At 41.1% G+C, this 19958-nt stretch overlaps 1 protein-coding gene across 1 annotated transcript in view; it reads left to right on the forward strand.

Annotated features, from left to right (window-relative positions):
• Positions 1 to 2396: 2396 nt before the first annotated feature.
• The window catches only part of CHST9 (carbohydrate sulfotransferase 9), a 113942-nt gene continuing 96380 nt past the window's right edge, over positions 2397 to 19958 (forward strand). Inside the window, exons 1-2 of the mRNA XM_073329421.2 lie at positions 2397 to 2541; positions 9333 to 9547. Of these exons, the coding sequence (XP_073185522.1) occupies positions 9427 to 9547 (121 nt within the window). The 5' untranslated portion in view covers positions 2397 to 2541; positions 9333 to 9426. The remainder of the gene's footprint in view (positions 2542 to 9332; positions 9548 to 19958) is intronic.

Consider the following 19958-nt stretch of genomic DNA (forward strand, 5'->3'; position numbering starts at 1 on the left):
ATGATTGAAGAAGGAAGTACAGCTTTCTATGCTTATCACTGCCCTTCTTCCTTTACATAGTCCCTGTAGAGGAAAAATAAAAATCTCACGAAATGAGACAAATAATTTTCTCTCCTGAAGTGATTTTTGTTTGTTTACTGCTTAATTAATACGAAGGCCTTCTATATGAAGCATTTAAGGGGTAGGTGCCATAATAAACTGAGACTGCAAAATCATATCCCAAAGACAGGGTAAATAGGAGCACATGGTTTACCTTCTGTATACCATTCATCCTATACAATATATGGTGTGGTTTAAAGTGCATTAATAACAAGGCATAATTGCTATAACAGTATTAAGGTTTACATTGTAATAAGGGGAAGTGAAATAGAAAAATGCTAAATACATGAGCAAGTGGGCTGAGCTGAGCTTGCTCTGGTAATGTTTGTATTTAGAATTTCCTGAGTGTTCTTGAAGCCTTAATATTTTTCAAGCTGTAGGGATTGGAGGGGTTTTGTGTGTGTGTGTGGTTTTTTTGTTTTGTTTTTTAGCTCTACTCTTTGAAGTGACTTGGAATTGAAGATCCATTTTTGTTTCAAATTCCACATCAAATGTGGAACTTTACAACTAAAGATTTTTTTCCCCTTCATCCTGAGCTCGATGAACGTTATGTTGGCTTCCTTACTCACAATATAATATTGCCGGTAATAAGGGTTCTGAAAGCCAAATGATGCCTTCAGTTACATTTGGGTATGGCTGTATTACAACTGGTCTAGCAATTTGAAGAACTGTTGAGATGTCTGCTTTCCTCTCCATCCCCTCATACTTCTCTCTCCACTGGGTTCCCGTGCAATCAAAATGGCTGCCAGGTACCTGTTCTATTTGACTGCCTATTAGTTCAATGCCTCTAATTAGCAGTTGTGGGCCCCCCCTCCCCAAAAAATCCTGATCTTAGAGAGAAATGTATGCCTGCAACTGAATTGATACCTTGGAGCTAAAGAGACTCCACAGAACACAAAAAGGAGAATGAGCATGGAAGGTGAGAAACTTAAGCCTAAATCATCCAATATGTCAAAGAAATCCTCTAAATTCCACACTTTTATATTCCAGGAGAAGTAAGTGATACAAGTCCAATGGCTGAATGTTGAACCAGAAATAAGGTGCAAATTTCGAACAATGAGGGTAATTAACACCAAGTGTCATGGTGGATTCTCTATCATTGGAAACTTTAAAATCAAGATTGGCTCTTTTAGAAAGAAATGCTCTTATTGAACTTGAAGCAGTAACTAATTCAGGGCATTACTTTATGTATTTATACATATTTATGTAATACTTTTATACATGAGGCCAGACTAGATGATGATCTATGAACCCCTTAACATTTGAATCCTTAAGCCGGAACCTTTTTTATTTTTATTTTTTATTTTTTAAAAGCCCAGTCTACAGTAGGGAAACTTTCTAAAACTCTTCCGCCATTGCTAACATTGATTGAAGGCATTGTCAGTTAAACTCTGTCTTGGTGGGACAACTTGGTAAGAATTTTTGGAAAATTTCTCTAGCATACTTAGAGCTGCACAGTTCAGATCGGAAAGTTTTATTTCAAATGTATTCCATTTGTCCTTATACTGAACATTTAGTTCTCAGCCTTCTTTCACCTGAGCCCCCAAACTAGACATGATTTCTTGCTGGAGCCCACCCATCTCACAGTCCTCTGACTGCAAAGGGTTGTAAGTTAGATACAGGCATGAGCATTGATTGGCTGAGTGTGCTGAGGCTGCAGGGAGAATGGTGAATAGGTTGTACTTGGAGTGAGGTGTGGATGGATGTCTTATTTGGTAAGCATAGGTTTGTTTCCCCCCACCCACCCCTTCCAACCAAACAGTCAGCAGTAAGGCTGCACCACTTCAGATGGAAGCTGTGGCATTAGCTCATGTACTAGAGATTTTCAGTCTTGCAACTTGCACAGTGTTTTGGGTTTTTTTTTTTTTAAATCAGGTATCCTGTTTTGCTTACCCACCGCGCACTATGTCCACATGCAGCACTTGCTGCAAACTTTGCAGTGTCTGTGGGCTATTGCATCTATCCCAGAGTGCTCAGCTACGTTCCAGGAGCAGGAAAATGGCGATGGTGAATAGTGCACATGTTCACAATTTTGATTTGTTCCAATGACTGATAAGAATTGCTCTGTCCAGTATGAGGAACCACATGTGTTATGAAGGGCTAGGGCTATGACAGAGTGTCAGCACCTTCCTCCCACCTGTGTTCCTGGAAGTCTGGCGTACGACCTTTTTGAGTTTCCATAGTTGAAAAGGTGAGGAGCTGGATTTTTCTTTGTCCTTTTAATTGCTTCGGTAACTTTTTATGTTTCTTGTTGCTGAACTAATAACTTTTTAACTCCTTGTTTCTAGGATACAGAGAAGGAAATAGGCTGGAAACATCCATCCATGGAGCCCAGAAAGTTCTCTCAGCATGCCACAGCACTACAATGGAGTCACTAAGACACACACTGTTCTTTGGGGAAGGCTAGGGAAAAATGAGCGTGTGCTGGAGGACTGTGGAGAGGTAAGTGGCTTCATCTATGGTATGAGGGGTTGTGATAGCTCTACTATGTATCTTTCAAGTAATGACCCTGTTCTGTTTTCTGTTTATAGGTGTGTGTGAGGAACCACTGAGGTAGTGGGTTGACATCTGTGGCAATGACCAGTAAAATAAATGCACAGGAGGGGATTGTCTCAGTGTCTGTGTCCACCTCTCTAACAGTTAATCTTGGTCCTTTTCTGTCTTTCAGGAGAATACCAAGGAGAAAGGGGATGGGAGGAGACAGTGTTGCCAAACTTCTATAGTTTACTATTTAAGTTTCTTTTACTCTGTGTTGACTTTGATTTTTGGGGTTGTGATGTGGCAGTTATAGGGAGGTGTGAAAGTAGGAGTTACTCAGCTCCTCTGTGCTCTGGCTACCACCAGATTTTCATGTGGACTTGCATGCTAGGAATCAAAAATCAAAAAAGTGATATGAGTGTCAGATATCTCTAGTGCAGACAGAACTGGGAAGTGTCATGTAGCTCCAGGACAAGAGTTTTGCTTGTGGGGAAGGGAAAGGGTGAGGACTGAAAGAAGTGGGATTACTTAGAAGTTGTGGCAGAGGCATCAGGAGCTGCTTTTCCTCATTTCTGCTGGGTCCTGGTGCCCAGAGTATTTTACCAGGTGATGCTTATCTTGCAATGGGATGTACCTCTCTGGATTACACCTAAAATCTGAAGGGAGGAAAAATAAAATGACTGTATGTTAATGGTGTGGGAGGTTTCTTAAATATGACGATGTTACCAAATACTATAGCTCTTAAAAGAACTTGAAATATTAAAAGTTAATGAGTATGGCTCACTAAAATTTCTAAGCTCTCATTTCAAGCTCAGTAACTAAAAACTTGTTGCTGATTAGCCCTGGAGTTGAGTGCTGAAAACTGATATGTGCACTTCTGTTCTTCTAGCTTTCTTTATCACTTATAGATCAGAACAACATGTGGTAATGTATCCCAGGCTTCTAATGTCTAAACCTTTTGGTATGAATCTTATTATGGAATTCCTCTATAACTGCCTGGATTGAAGTCAGTGGGGCAGATTGTGACCCTGTTGATCTGTGCGGGAGGGGTTCACCACCACTGGGCGAGTGCTGCACTTGAGGAGTGGTGGTATGGAAATACCAGAAGGGCCATAACAACCCACTCTGGCTCCCCAAAAGGGTGCTGGGATGGCATCCTGGAGCATTCCGGCAGGATTTGAGCACCATTAGCCAGACTTGGCTCATCCCACCTTTGCGGAAAAGCAGGGCTTGAGGACTCCCATGGTGCTCTCTCACCTATTTCCCCCTCTGCCTTTTTTTTGGATCTTGTGGAGCCCCCACCTTTATATCCAAGGGTTTGTGCTTGGAGAGCCAGACTGGACTGAGGGAAAAGTGGAGTTGGCTGAGGGAGAAAGGGACGCAAGTCTCTCTCAGTTGCATTAACATTACCCTATAGCCCCCACTCCCAAGATTGCCTGGAGTAGTTGAGGTCAGGGGGAGTCCCTGATAGTATAGTTCCACTGGAGCCACACGGTCAAGGAATTATGGATAGAAGATGACCCGGGGTTACAGCTAGAATGGGGACACAGGCAGCTCTACTGAGGTTAGGGCAAGCTTTGTCATAGGGGAGGAGCAACCCTCCAATCCCCTCCACAAGGAGTGGGGACTAATCTCTGAGGTAATCCTTCCAGAGCGTCCCTTTTTGTGGCGGGGGAGAGAGTTGTTCCCCTCCTGCAGTTTTTAATGCCAAAGGGGACAATCTGTCACAATGTTGCTGTGGCTGCTTAAAATGTTCTGCAGTAGATTTGTAGACCCAGAGGCTTTATTTTAACTATCTCTCTGATTTTTCATATATAGATTACAAATCATTGAGTTAACTAAATTGCACTAATTATTCAGGCTAGGCAGTTTTAAAATTGTATAATGAAGCTGTACGGCTCTGTTCAATGTGCACATAATAGTCTGAGCTGTGCTGTCTGAAGTGAAACTTGGCCTAAACATGAACACACACAATTTAAAACAACGCATGTAGTGAGCGCTCAGTAAAGAGATAATTGTGCTGACTTTAATTGATACTGTTCTTGTCAGATGGGTATATTCCTAACACACCGTGACTAATGCTAATTTGTGTAATTTCCCTCCCCGGACCCAGCTTTCTTCCACAAATAAAAAATATATGGGAGTGCATCTTGAGATTTCTCTAAAGAAAACACTGTGGAATTCACAACCTCAAAGCAGAAATTGTGCCAAGAGCAAGCTGTTTGCTTTTTTTGCTAATGGACTACCTTAATCTGGTATCCTCAGAAGTAATACTAGGTATCTTCCTACATGCTTGAACTGTGTCACTGAAAGGGGCTGAACTGGCAGCACAAGACATTGGAGGCACACTTTCACCTAAGGCGCCTAATAAAGTCTCTCTTGTAGACCCCAAATATTGCATTAATTCCCGAGTGGTTTGATTACAGCCACTCCCATATGATCAGAGAAAAAGAGACTGGAAGGAGAAGCAAGAAAACTGCACATGTTTAGTTATGTGTGAGAGAAATTCCCATTCAGTGCATGTATTCAGGTTGTTTATCTTTATTGTAGTAAGACACACAAAGCTATGCATCCTAAATAACTTTTCCAAAAAAGCTCAGGGTTTGGTAACTGCTAGAGAACATTTCTTACCATTATACATTCAGACTTTCTGAGCATCAAACAATGTTACTTGTTTTGTTCTGAGTTCTTATCCAAACTAATATCAGTGTTATGCAAATAACACAGCTTTCTATGGGTGATTGAATTAATTTTCTCCTTATAACCAGAAAGGGATCCAAACTCTTTATGAAGCAGGAATGCTTCTATCTGTTTGTTAGAGCTAATCCTATGGATCTGAATACAGCACATTCGTTTTAGTAACTAAAGTTCAGGTACAGGGAGTGGCAACAATAAGTAGGCTTGTTCTGGGTCTCCCTCCCTCCACCCCAAAGAGCCTGAAGAGTTGAGAACACTAGGAGCACCATGGGGAAAGGGGTTGAATGGAAAGAGCCTCCTAGTTAAAAGAATGGAGGAGTTGGATCCCACCTCCCCCACCATTCTAGAAGCAGTTCACACTAAAAACATGCTGCATATAAAGGAGGGAGCACTGGTTTCTCCTTCCACCAGTTTCAGACTACTAATATCCAGGCAGTGTACCATATCTGTAGCTGGAAGTGGAAATAGCTTCCACAGCGGGAGATGACAGCTCTGCATGTTAGTTAACCAGAAAGGAATACTATGAAATAAAGCTACTTAATTGGCTTCCTACAGAGTTCCATGTCTGAACTAGTTGTTTCATGCCATATACAAAAAAAATCAGCCAGAGTATAAGTTCAAAATGGTGTCTGTCACACTTGTGTCTAGGCATCTACGTTCTTCATAGGTATAATGCATAAAATGGCAAATATGACATTGAGATATAGCTTAAATTTAAGCTAACAGGTTTGGAAGCAGTTTTCATTGTACTTTACGAAGGATTGTATTTTAATTAGGGCTGTCAAGTGATTAAAAATTAATCACGATTAATTCTGCGGTTAATCACACTGTTAATAGAATACCACTTATTTAAATATTTTTGGATGTGTTCTACATTTTCAAATATATTGATTTCAATTAGAACACACTACAAAGTGTCCAGTACTCAGTTTATATTTATTTTTTGATTACAAATATTTGCACTGTAAAAAACAAAAGAAATAGTATATTTCAATTCACCTAATATAAATACTGTAGCACAATCTCTTTATAATGAAAGTTGAACTTACAAATGTAGAATTATGTACAAAAAATTACCGCATTCAAAAATAAAACAATGTAAAACTTTAGAACCTACAAGTCCACTCGGTCCTACTTCAGCCAATCGCTCAGATAAACGAGTTTGGTTACAATTTGCAGGAGATAATGCTGCCCAGGTCTTTTTACAATGTCACCTGAAAGTGAGAACGGGTGTTCGCATTGCACTGTTGTAGCTGGCATCGCAAGATATTTACATGCCAGATGCGCTATAGATTCATATGTCCCTTCATGCTTCAACCACCATTCCAGAATACATGTGTCCATGCTGATGCCAGGTTCTGCTTGATAATGATCCAAAGCAGAGCGGACCAACCCTTGTTCATTTTCATCATCTGAGTCAGATGCCACCAACAGAAGGCTGATTTTCTTTTTTGGTAGTTGGGGGTTCTGTAGTTTCTGCATTGGAGTGTTGCTGTTTTAAGACTTCTGAATGCATTCTCCACACCTCGTCCCTCTCAGATTTTGGAAGGCACTTGAGATTCTTAAACCTTGGTCGAGTGCTGTACCTATCTTTAGAAATCTCACATTAGTACCTTTTTTGTGTTTTGTCAAATATGCTGTGAAAGTGTTCTTAAAATGAACATGTGCTGGGTCATCATGCGAGACTGCTATAACATGAAATATATGCCAGAATGTGGGTAAAACAGAACTGGAGACATACAATTCTCCCCCAAGGAGTTCAGTCACTAATTTAATTAACGCATTATTTTTTAACAAGCAACAGCAGCATGGAAGCATGTCCTCTAGAATGGTGGCCGAAGCATGAAGGGGCACATGAATGTTTAGCATATCTGGCACGTAAATACCTTGCAACGCTGGCTACAAAAGTGTTATGGAAATGCCTGTTCTCACTTTCAGGTGATATTGTAAATAAGAAGCAGTCAGCAGTGTCTTCCGTAAATGTAAACAAACTTGTTTGTCTTAGCAATTGGCTGAACAAGAAATAGGACTGAGTAGACTTGTAGGCGCTAAAGTTTTACATTGTTTTGTTTTTGAGCGCAGTTATGTAACCAAAGAAATCTACATTTGTAAGTTACGCTTTCATGATTATGAGATTGCACTACAGTACTTGTATGGGGTGAATTGAAAAATACTATTTCTTTATCATTTTTACAGTGCAAATATTTGTAATAAAAAATAATTTAAAGTGAGCACTGTACTCTTTGTATTCTGTGTTGTAATAGAAATCAATATATTTGAAAATGTAGAAAACATCCAAAAATATTTAATAAATTTCAGTTGGTATTCTATTGTTTAACAGTGCGGTCAATCATGATTAATTTTTTTAATCGCAGTTAACTCACGCAAATAACTCAAAAATTAACTTTGATTAATTGACAGCCCTAATTTTAATGGCACAGAATTTAAAGGAAAAATATATTTGACATTGTATTTTCAAGTTCTGAACATTACTTTACATTTAGAATTTAACATGAGCTTCCTATAAACAATAGGTATATCCATACTAAAATGTGCCAGGTGAAAGATTAAGCTTTCATACAAAGTAAAGTCAAAGTTTATATGTCTGCAAGCACTGAGTTATTGAAATAGGTTCATATTTTCTCTTTCTTTTTGTGAAACACATGAAGCTCTGGATTTCTCTGGACAGCATATATAATGCTTTTGTCATGCAAGTATAACTTGTTAAATACCTGCTACTTTTTTGTTTCCACAAACATGCACACACTAGGAATAGACTTATTCCTTTAACAGAGTTCTCATTTAAAACACTTCTTCAGTTGGTTACTCGTGTCATCTGAAAGCTTAAGTTTTCATTATAGTTTTGATTTAGTCTGCTAAAAGTGTCTTTTATCAGATATTCATTTACAAGGGCTTCATTGTACTGAATTTCAGAATATTTTTATTTGCGCTGCAATCTAATTTAACATGTACTTCTACATTGTACTCCATTGCTTTCAGAATCCAGCACATCCTAATGCACTTTAAGAAGCTTTACATTTATATTGTACAAAACCTTTTGTACCTTACTTTTATGAACTCTTAACGTCAGCTTTTCAGTGGTAGGTGCTAGTTGCTAAAGGAACAATTTCCTTCTCCTGTGGCTCTGTGCCATACAAGAAATAAGATTTTTTCAGCCAAGCTTTGGGCTTGATTCTGCTACCAGGGAAGTCGGTGGCAAGACTCAGGCTTTTAGCCTCTTTCTCTTCTCCCTCCCCCATATATTCGTAATGATTGCAAAGTGGCCAGATTCAAAATTCCATTAGTTCTCGTCACTTCAGGCTGGGTTATATAATCTGATATAGGTTCTTACTGGTTTAGAGAAGGCTACATTTGACCTCAAATAACTGAATGATGGAGGGTGAAATCCCTGCTGTGATGTGGGGGGCCAGTGAAAGACCTTGTATATCAGTTACTAATAAACTCCAGGTAGGGGCTGCAATGGGGGACTGTGGGCACACCAGCTGTGCAAGGGTGAGTCTATCCCTTACTTGCTGTGGAAAGGGTCCTCACACTTGCTTTATGTAGTCTATAAAAGACTGGAATGGAGCAAGAAGAGGAGCTACAATATTCTCAACTGCATGGATTTAGTAACCCAACATTCTCCACAACTGGTATGGAGGAGCTATGTCCTTTAGTTTTATAGCTAAGAGGATGAAATGACATTGTGGGGAGCTGTGTGTCAGCCTCTGGTCTTGGCTTCAGGTTTTGGGGTTGATTTCCTCCCTCTCCCTTGGCTCTCCATATTGCACATTCACAGAGCATGAACACTCTGGCTTTATGTAATGGATTTTTGCCTTCACTCCAAAAAAAAAAAAAAAAAGATTTGTCTTTGAGATTCATTCGGGAAGTGTGAGTATTATGGAAAAATTGTTAGGACTATGGACATAAACTCAAGTGTTGCCAGTGCCCCTTGCTTAGTAGCTTACATAACCATTATGCTTTATATTTACACAGGTTCTCCTGAAGAAAAGCCACTTAAGAGACATAGTTAGTTCTTATGTGCTTTTTTATTTCAGGTTGCTGTCTCAAAGGAAAGGATGCTAAAGATGATACAGCTAAATTAAGAACCTATTGGAAAGTGAATCATGCACCTTTCTGAAAGGAGCTGAAATGCAGCCCTCTGACAGGGTCATGAACCTGAGACAAGTCTTTGTGACTATATTGATGTTTGGAGTAGCAGGTCTACTCCTCTTCATGTACCTGCAGGCCTGGATTGAAGAACATCATACAGGTAAAATAGCTTTCTTAACTGTATTGCCTCCATAGCTTTAAGTTGCTGCTTTAAGCTAAAAGAATGATTTGTTGAGAGGGTGTGGTGTGGATTTTTTATGGGAAGGGAGGGCAGCGGAATTGGGACCGTAACACTTTATACTACGATGCAGCAATCAGCATACATATCAAGGAATTGCCCCATGCTATGACTTGCATTTATCAAGCATCTTTGCTGCTACCTAAGGCCTTGTCTACACTACGGGGGTAAGTCAACCTACGTTACGCAACTCCGGCTATGTGAATAATGTAGCTGGAGTCAACGTAGCTTAGGTCAATTTACTGCAGTATCTACACCACGCTGCATCAACGGGAGAAACTCTCTCCCATTGATTTACCTTATTCCTCTCATTCTGGTACTGGAATCGACAGGAGAGTGATCTGCAGTCCATTTAGCGAGTATTCACTAGACCCACCAAATCAACACCCGGTGCATTGATCGCCACAGCATCGATCCCAGTAAGTGTGGACATGCCCTAAGTGTTCTGCATGAATAAACACAAATGCAGGCAGTGTTCCACTATGGCAGGAGTGCCACTGTTGTACTAACTCATCATACAGCCGTAAAACAGTTTTTGGTTTTCTCTGAGTTTCATCTGAGTGACACGTTGTCTTGCGAAGAGAAGGTTTTAAGTCCTCCCTTCCCTTCTCTCCCCTCAACCCTGAGCCCTCCCGCCCCCAATTTAAAAAGCAACTCTTTTTATTCCAAACACCTGTATCTCCTTTACAGCACCTCCCTGCTGTTTACTGTCCCTGATTATGATCTCTCTTCTAAAAATTTGGTCACTTAAATGTTGCTACTAAGTAAAACAATTTGAAACATTTGTGAACATACAGTGCAATTTGAGATTACTTTAATATGGATATTGAATTTACTCTTCAACTGGATTTCTTACTTTATTGTCTGTATACCTGTGGCTTTTTGGCAATGAACTAGCTTGGAGTTTTGGGAGGTTCCAAGTTGACAACTATCAAAAAGATTTTGTGTGCTTCTTTAATCATATCAGTAGCAGCGTGCTGCTAGTAAGACAGCTAGAGGTTCTTAGTCTGAAAATGACTGTGTTTTTTTGTTTTGTTTAAAAAAAATGTAAAGCATGCTTTGTGCACACTTTGGAACTGTCACGCTAAGAGCCTTTAGGGACAAATGTTTTTGCTGTAGGCGGAACTGGTTTTAGCCTTTGCAGTGCCCTGCTCAAAATGTACAAGTGTCATGTCTGCATGCAGCTGCTATGTGACTGAAAACTGGCTAGGTTTGAGTTTAGAAGATTATCTGCTCCTACAGCACTGAGCATTCAGTTTCCTGGTATATCTTAATTGAAGCCTGGTACATTGCTGGAGCATCTGCTAAACTTCACATTATTGCTAATATAAATGTTCTACTCCGGTTTCAAAGGCTCTCCTAGCTGTGGTGTTACATGCCTCCTAACCAGACCTGGATTTTTGTAGGGAAGCAGAAAACTACATGTTCATTAGCACTCTGTCCCCTGATAGGTTACAGGTTAGATATTTACTTCCACTCTAATAATTTTTTTTCCTCATTAGAATACACTCTTTGCTATCTCTCCTCTTTCTCCAAGTGCTCATGTATGCTCACACCGGACATAACTCCATGTTCTTCTATGGCTTGATTTCACTCGCTCACCAGCCCCTCACATCTTTCATTTTTCAATAGTGCTACAACTCCCACATTTGCCTTATGAATGTCCTCTTGACTTGGTCTTCCCCAAGCATCTCTGTGTCCACTCTGATTTAGCTTTTCACACTTGTTCTGTCACTCTCACCTCTCAGGAAACCCAGTTTAGAAAGTAACTCACTAATCTCAAATCCTTCCTGAGCCATCTGTTGATTCAGTGATCTCAGCTTCCAACTCTACCATGTACTCTACTCTTCTGTCCTCTGCTCCTCTCTCCCACTGCTCTGTGCACCTGGAATCATCTTTTTGCTCTTTCAGTTCATGCTCCCTGTCCTTGTGTACAGCAAGGAAAGGGGAAGAATAGTAGCTAAAGGGGTCTCAGAAGCAGCTTCTTTCAGGAGCCATCTCCTCTGGTTTGCCAGAAGGGACTGTCTGATGGGACTGAGCAGGTGCATCATACTGTCTTCAGTAAGAGAGGATGAAGGCCTCCCAGAGGGTGAGGGTAAGTATGCCCCCTACACTTATCTTAGATTACTAGAGCACTGTTGCCTGGTGTGCTGGATTGAACTGAGCAGAGAGCTGTATGGGGGAGCACAACACTAGTGTGCTGAGGCATCAGTGCCTGAGGGCTTCCCTGCATGGCTACTGGCCTTACCTGGGCAGAACTTCCATTGAAGCCAACATGTATACAACAGTCTTGAAGTGTGGCCTTTTATGTGATGTCAGTGTGAGTTTTGCCTGAGTAAGGATTACTGGGTTTCGCCCATTCTCCATGCCATCTGATGTACTTCAGAGAAAACATCAAGTATTGTGGCATGAATTGAAATGTAGTAGCTATTTCTTAATGTTGTTCTTTAAATTTAAAGACCCTGTGAATAATAGCTGAGCTGTGTGGCTGAGGGACAGGTGCCCTTATGCCTGGGCCGCTTCCTACCTTGGCTTTTGTTCCTCCGTCAATGCCACTGGTCTGTTTCTGGATTCCTTCTGGAGTTCTCTGTGCTCCGAAAGGTCTTCCTTTATTAGTGGCAGTCCATCGTTCCTGGTCTCCATGGGGTAAAGGACTTATGGCCGCTCAGCAGTGGGGCCTGATCTCTGCCACATAGAGCCCCAGCAGCTTCTCTGCAGGAGCTTGCTGTTCAGGACTTTGTGCACCCAGACTGAGCTGAGCTGCTCCATTTTGAGCCCCACCTCCAATGTGAGCATGCCAAGCGGCTGTGGCTGGGCAGGGCCTTCTGGGCCCAGAGCTATTCTTTAACCCTCAGTTCACCAGGGTGTATGAGCACTATACCATCGCACTCTTGCACATCAGCCCTGCAAAGTTACCACACCAGCATTCCAAAACATACAGTTAGGATCCTTAATTCCAAAATTTCTCCTCTTAGTTGATGTCTGGCTCCTGACATGAATTAATGTGGCTTAGTCAGTAAGTACAGCTGGCTGAAGACTACAAAATAATTCGTGAATAGATGCTGTAAGTTTGGCAGCTTGGTTTCATTGTTTTTTTAATAGGGTTATATTGCTCATTGTTGGCAAGTATTCCAATGGTGGTTGGTGGTCATGAAAACATACATGAATGCTGAATTTCCTTGGACTTCAGAACGAATGATTCATCTGGAAAGTTATGCCATATGCCCACTCCCGGAGCACCACTGGTTCCTGAGGATGGAAAAGTCCACTTATTCATCCCTCCTTGGTGGCTTTGTAGCTCACCTGAGACGAATCTGGGCTCTCTATATGCTTCTCTCCTTCCCTTCTAGAGCATCAGAGAAGCTGTGTCCCCTCCTGCTGCAGTCAGACTCCCTGCAGTTAACTTTCTTCTCCACAACTCCCGCTCTGTCTGGGCTCAGCAATAAAGCTGATCAAAAAAATTCTGCCAAAACATTTTTATAAGAATTTGCCAATTTGTCAAAATCAAAATGTTTCACCAAGATGGTTCAACTTCCACAAAATTCCAGAACCGAGGCAGGGTTCCATCACAAGAGTGCCTGGTTTCCTGCAAGCTCGCTCACCCAGCAGCACACCAAATGGACTGCCTAGGACCTGGGGCTTGATTCCCTTTTATGGAGACTTCTGAAATTTTTGGTTTCTCATTCAAAATCTGAACAAAACCAGATTTCAAAATATTGATTTCCTCTGCAGAATAGAACATCTTTTTCTGCCTAGCTTTACCCATCACTCATGCCTGGGCAGTCTCAATCTTATGCAGGCTACCCAGGGCATGTCAGTCAGGCTCCTTGTTCCTATAGAGTGTTCATGGTTCAGCCACATTAATAGGCAGATCCTTAAGGACTGGAGAAACCTGTTCTCATCTGGAACCTCCAGATAGCAGGGGGATACATACCTAAAGGATTAGATTTAGTATTTCTCATTTGTTAAGCTTTTATTAAAAGACAATCTAATCAGGGAGCAGAAACAGTATCATGTGACTTAGATGACCAATCACACACCATGAACTGCCAAAGCAAATAATTCATGAATAAGCCTGTCATAACCATAAGGGTAGCCTAAAATTCCTCCTTACCTGTAAGGGGTTAAGAAGCTCAAATAACCTGGTTGGCACCAGACCAAAGGAACCAATGGGGACAAAAGATACTTTCAAATCTTGCGGGGGGGAGGGGAGAAAGGCTTTTGTTTGTGCTCTTTGTTTACGTGGTTGTTCTCTCTTGGGACTGAGAGAGCCCAGACAGAAATCCATCTTCTCCAACCCATCCTAATCCAAGTCTCCAATATTGCAATCAGTATAAGTAAGCTAGGCAAGGCGGATTAATTTATCTTTTGTTTTATGTGAATTTTCTCTGTGTTAAGAGGGAGGTTTATTCATGTTTTCTGTAACTTTAAGGTTTTGCCCAGAGAGGGATCCTCTGTGTTTTGAATCTGAATACCCTGTAAAGTATTTTCCATCCTGATTTTACGGAGATGATTTTTATCTTTCTTTTTCCTCAGGAACACCCTCTAAGAACTGCTCCATTTGCATTTAGAAGGGTAATCTTCTGGAGATTTAACACTTGCTCCTGATATCCAGGCACCCCAATGTTTCACAATGTGGTAGGCATGTCAGGTAAATGACACGTCTGGTTTCCACCTTAGGGCTCTGAACTGCCGACGGGAATGCTCGGGTGTTAGCCCCAATCTGACTCTCGCCTGGGTTTTAAAAAGTTCATAACTGTTCATGTGTTCCTTAGGCATTTCAGCCGCCACCTCTGCTAAAGGTCCACTGAGCTGTGGTCTCAACTCTACCATGTATTGGTCTGTAGAGATGCTATACCCAAGGCAGGCCCTTTCGAAGTTTTCTAAGAAGGCCTCAGTATCATTATCTGCCTTGTCGGTGGGGAACTTTCTGGGATTGGAAGCGGTACCTGGAGAAGGATTGCTAGGGTTGGTTGGTATATTCTGCTGAGCCCTTGCCTTCTCCATCTCCAGTGCATGCTTCCTCTCTTTTCCCCTCTCCTCCATTTCTTTTTCTTTTGCCTCCATAGCTCTCTCGTGGGCAGCCTCTTCTGCACTAATTTCTAATTGTCTAAGTTCCATCCGTTTGTTATGGTCGTTTTCTTTCTCTTTTGCTTCCAGTCTAGCCAGCTCTAGTTTAGTAGCTGCTTCACTGGTACTCATATTCCTGCTTTCTTGTGCTTAACTCTAGCTATACTCTAGAGTTAGGGGAAAAAAAAAAAAAACTTGTGAATTTCCCTGCAGGAGGTTAACTACCCTGCCTTTAGGTAGAGAAAACTCCAGCTCAGAAAAGAAAAATCCCTCTGTAAAAACACCTCTTTTTCCAGGTAAAGAGTCAGAAAACCCTCTAGCTGCTCTCAGCTTAAAAAAAACCAAAACCTCTTCAGCCTGTGCTTTTGGTTCAAAATGATCCCACAGCTGCCACCATGTCCAGGTTCCTTCCACACCCTGAACTCTACGGTACAGATGTGGGGACCTGCATGAAAGCCCCCTAAGCTCATTTCTACCAGCTTAGGTTAAAACCTGATACGCTGCCACCACCAAGCGATTTAACAAAGAATCAGGGAAGAGACCACTTGGAGACGTCTTGGAGACAAAATATCCCCCCCAAGCCTTACACACCTCCTTTCCTGGGGAGGCTTGAGACTAATATCCTAACCAATTGGTTACAAAATGATCAAAGACGCTAACCCCTGGGTCTTGGAACAATGGAAAAATCAGTCAGGTTCTTAAAAGAAGGATTTTATTTAAAAAAAAAAAAAAGGTAAAAATCATCTCTGTAAAATCAGGGTGGAAAATACTTTACAGGGTATTCGGATTCAAAACACGGAGGATCCCCCTCTGGGCAAAACCTTAAAGTTACAGAAAACAGGAATAAACTTCCCCCTTAACACAGGGAAAATTCACATAAAACAAAAGATAAACTAATCCGCCTTGCCTGGTTTACCTATACAGATTGCAATATTGGAGACTTGGATTAGGATGGGTTGGAGAAGATGGATTTCTGTCTGGGCTCTCTCAGTCCCAAGAGAGAACAACCATGTAAACAAAGAGCACAAACAAAAGCCTTCCCTCCCTCCCCCCCCTAATCTGAAAGTATCTTTTGTCCCCATTGGTTCCTTTGGTCAGGTGCCAACCAGGTTATTAGAGCTTCTTAATCCCTTACAGGTAAGGAGGAATTTTACGCTACCCTTATGGTTATGACAAAGCCTTTGTGTGAAATTTGTTCAAATATACTAGTCTGTGACTACCTAATATAATTGTAGAAACCAGGATCAGTGTGCAAAAAGGGCCAACTTAGCAATAGACATTTTCAGTGAATAATTTAACCAGATCCTTTTTAGTAAGCTTGAAATACTTCTCTAATAGGAGTCTTGGGTAGCTTATAGGGATCATTTTTTGTCTGTCTATCTTACAAACTCAGCAGTAGCAAAACAGTAATGCAGTAGTCAACCATTCTTTAGTTACTGGTTTGAAATGCTCCATTTCTACTGAGGCTGCCCTTCTGGGAATATTCAGTATTTATCCCTGTTGTCAAAATACCCACTGTGCATAATTTTTATCGAACCAGTAATGGCTTGAGGCAGAAAGAGAGGATTTAAAGGGATCAGTAAATGCTGTTTTGAGGGAGGTTATAGTGCTATTGGAAAATCTCCCAGAGAGAACAGGATATAAGTGGATGAATTTCACTATATAGATCAAAACAGAGTTGGCTTTTTCTCTATTAAATGTATGTATGCTGAAGGGAGGCTGTACAGTACTTTTCTACTCCTGTATTTGGCAAATATCTGTATCAAGGGTAGAGTTTGATACTTTGCATTGTAACAGTCTTAAGAGTAAAGATATAGGAAATGCCATACTGGATCAGACCTAATGAACTTAGAGTCTTATCCTATCTCCAGCAGCAGCCAGGACCAGATATTTCAGAAAAAAAGTGTAAAAATCCCCATAATGAAGCAGAACAACCGTGTCCCTTGTGGGGGAAATTGCGTCTGCACTCCAAGCATCTATTGGGTGGCCACTATCCTGAAACCTTTCTTCTAACTTTGTTTAACCTTATGGTAACTGGGCATGCATTATCTATATAAATATGTAGTCCTCTTAGAGCCTACTATGCTATTTTCCTCATATTGTGGCGGAGTTCCACAGTTTGGTTGTGTTCTAAATGATTGATTTTAATTTCCTTGGATGTCCCCGTGTTCTTGCTGTGTAAGAGAAGGTAATCTGGGTGCCTTGGTGGCTTTCTCAATGCCATTTATACAATATGTGTTTAAATATGACAAGTGAAATGGAAGTGGGGTGTCCTAAGCACCTGTATTATAGCTTCAGTTCTTACTATTCTGGATAGTTATCCATTCATGTGAAGTTGAAAATAGCTAATACATGACAAGAGGTGGGATATAATCTTTAAATATACTGTAGAAGCATCGGGCACATGATTTCATTTGTTCAGAATGAACTGAACAGATGTTTTTGAAATAGGCACCTACAGCTTTACTGCTATAATGGGATGGGATTTAACTGAATTGTTTTTCATAACCTTCTCCCGCCCCCCGGATGATTGTCTGCCAGTTTCATTGTCCTCAACGTAACCTCTTTGCCAGAGTTGAATCTGGAGAATATAGTGTGACATCTTCAAATTAGTGTGACATCTTCAAATCACTTTCCTGTTTTTCATACCCTCGAAGCAAAAAAGTGGATGGGGTCTAGAAATCAAAGCAGTCAAATTTGCTATACTGTTTTGTGTGAAGCTCTTGGTGGGTGATCTAAAAAGGACTATCTATTAATGGACTGCACTGCTGATTGTACAATAGGCCAATATAATGTGTACTGATTAATTTCTTTATAATGCCGAGTCAAAAAGGGAACTTTATTATTGGCAGCCAGTGTAGTATCAATCCCCCGTAATGGCCCAGGTTTGGCTTTTATAACAATTCTTAGTTTAATAGATGTATGATTCCAGGTAATGCTTTTCTTAGAGATTGACAAGTCAGGCGAGGAAACCTGCCTTGTTTCCTGACAGCTTGCCTGCCAGGTGGGCTACTGCAGAGCCTGGAGGCTCTGGAAACCCCAGCTGGAGCCTAAACTCCTAGGGCTGCCAAGAATCCTGCACAAGGTGGGGAACCTAGAAACCTGGAGAGCCTCTGCTCCAGCTGGTATTGCCAGGTGCCTGGCTCTGAGTCTAAGGCAGCCTGCCAGGGGCGTGATGGGTGAGCTTTCAAGAAATCAGGCAGGTTTCCACTGGACAATTGGATGAAACTGACAATTCCAGCAGAACATGTAGATTGTCAAATTGGTATTTTCCAGTTTAAAAAAAAAAGTTGAAAAATTTCCAGGCAGCTCTCTTTTATAACATTACATTAGTCTTATTGCAGACCTAGCATTTCATTTCATTTGGGGAATATTGAAGAGAGTCCATTGTCTGACTTTTGATGATCATTTGGTCACATCGGAATTGAGCTACTTATTATATTGGTATATTAATGGAGGAAGAATGGTCCAGTGCTTTGGGACCCAAGTTCAATTCACAGCTCTGTTTCAGGCTTCCTGTGTGAAAGTAGGCAAGCCACCAGCCTTAACAGGAATAATAGTGCTTCCTTACCTCATAGGGTTGTTGAGGTGTTTTAACATACTATGATGATGGGGTGATTGGGAGGGCATATATACCTAGAATAGATCAATATTGCTATACAAACAGCATATGATTTAGTTGGAACTATTCAGGACCAATTCTTGGGTTGCAAAGTGTTCAAGGAAGAAAACTGTCTCTACGTTGGGTAATTTTTTTTAACTAAAGAAAAGAAGAAACTCTGAAGATGATGTAACAGAAAAAGCAAGACAGGCAATCATTTAGTCTTTATTATAGTACTTAAGCACATGGGGACAAACTATTTTCTACAGTTTTACTGTGTTTATGTGGAAAACTTCCCACAACTTTTAATTGGGGTTCAATGCAACCTATTCATGGTCTTATATTTTAATTTGAGGCTAGCATAGCTGAAAAGTACATTTCACATCAGAAGGTACCTTTTTTTCCTGCTCTGCTACTTCCAGTTTTGACCCCTGGATGTATTTGTGACGTGAATGTTACCAAAATACGGAGTAAACTAGTACCATGTATTAGTGTGGCTTCTGAGTCTTTGAAATCTTCTGCCAGTCAAGTCTGGTTTAGTAGTCGAATCAATATAATACAAAAAAATCTTTCGTCTTTTTGTGAAATCTTCACAATTAATTTATTTAGGGTAGTGATTTTTATGACTTCTGTAGGACAGTGAATTTGAGACACTACTATATGTACACTGTGGAAGAAACTGTACTCTGTTACACTTGTGCAGCCAGTGGAACTAAATAGGGTTGAATGTATGTAATGAAGAGCAGAATTTGACCATTTGGTTTAGGTGATGATTAATGGAAGACGTGGCTAAATCCCTCACTGCTTGGAAAATCTCAACCTGTATGTGTATCCCATACAAGGTATTAGCAGTGTTATGTAGCAGCACTCCTTCCAATCAAATTCCCTACTGCAGGGCTTCTCCTGGAGACCAAATCCGTAAGTATCATTGTCCTCTTACACAATGTGCATCTGTATCTTCTGACAAGTATTGCATAATGAGTGACAAATTTTATAACAAGACTTTGGCCTTGTCTTCACTACAGAGTTTTGTCAACAAAAGGCAGCTTTTATAGACAAAACAGTGAATGCGTACACATTGCAATGTGACTTTCTTTGGCAAAAATGCCGTGTTTCGCTGATAAAATAAAACCACCCTGATGAGAGAGACACAAGACTTTCTGCACAAAATTTTTGTTGAGTGCCAGTGTAGACACCGTGCGTGATTTTATCGCTCTACTTGGCCTCCAGGAAGTGTCTTGTAATGCCCAATCTGACCACTCTAGTCAGCAATTTGAACTCCACTGCCCTACAGCCAGGTAAACAACCATGCTCCCCTCCCCCTTAGAAGCCCTGGGAATTTTTGAAATTCCATTTCCTGTTGGCTCAGCATGGAGAGGTCTCATCACATCTTCCCAGGTGACCGTGGCAGGTTATCACAGCAAACGCTCTCCTGCTTGGACCACTGCGGAGCTGCTGGGTCTGATCAGTATATGGGGAGAGGAGGCTGTGCAGTTCCAACTGTGTTTGAGCTGTAGGAATTTTTATATCTACGGGCAGATCTGTTGAGGTTCATGCGAAAAGGACTATGATCTGGACACGCAGCAGTGCAGAGCAAAGATAAAGGAGCTGAGGCAGGCCTACCATAAGGCGAGGGAGGCAAACCGTCACTCTGGTGCTGCA

This window comes from Lepidochelys kempii, chromosome 2 (genome assembly GCF_965140285.1).
Source record: "Lepidochelys kempii isolate rLepKem1 chromosome 2, rLepKem1.hap1, whole genome shotgun sequence".
NCBI classification, from domain to species: domain Eukaryota; kingdom Metazoa; phylum Chordata; order Testudines; family Cheloniidae; genus Lepidochelys; species Lepidochelys kempii.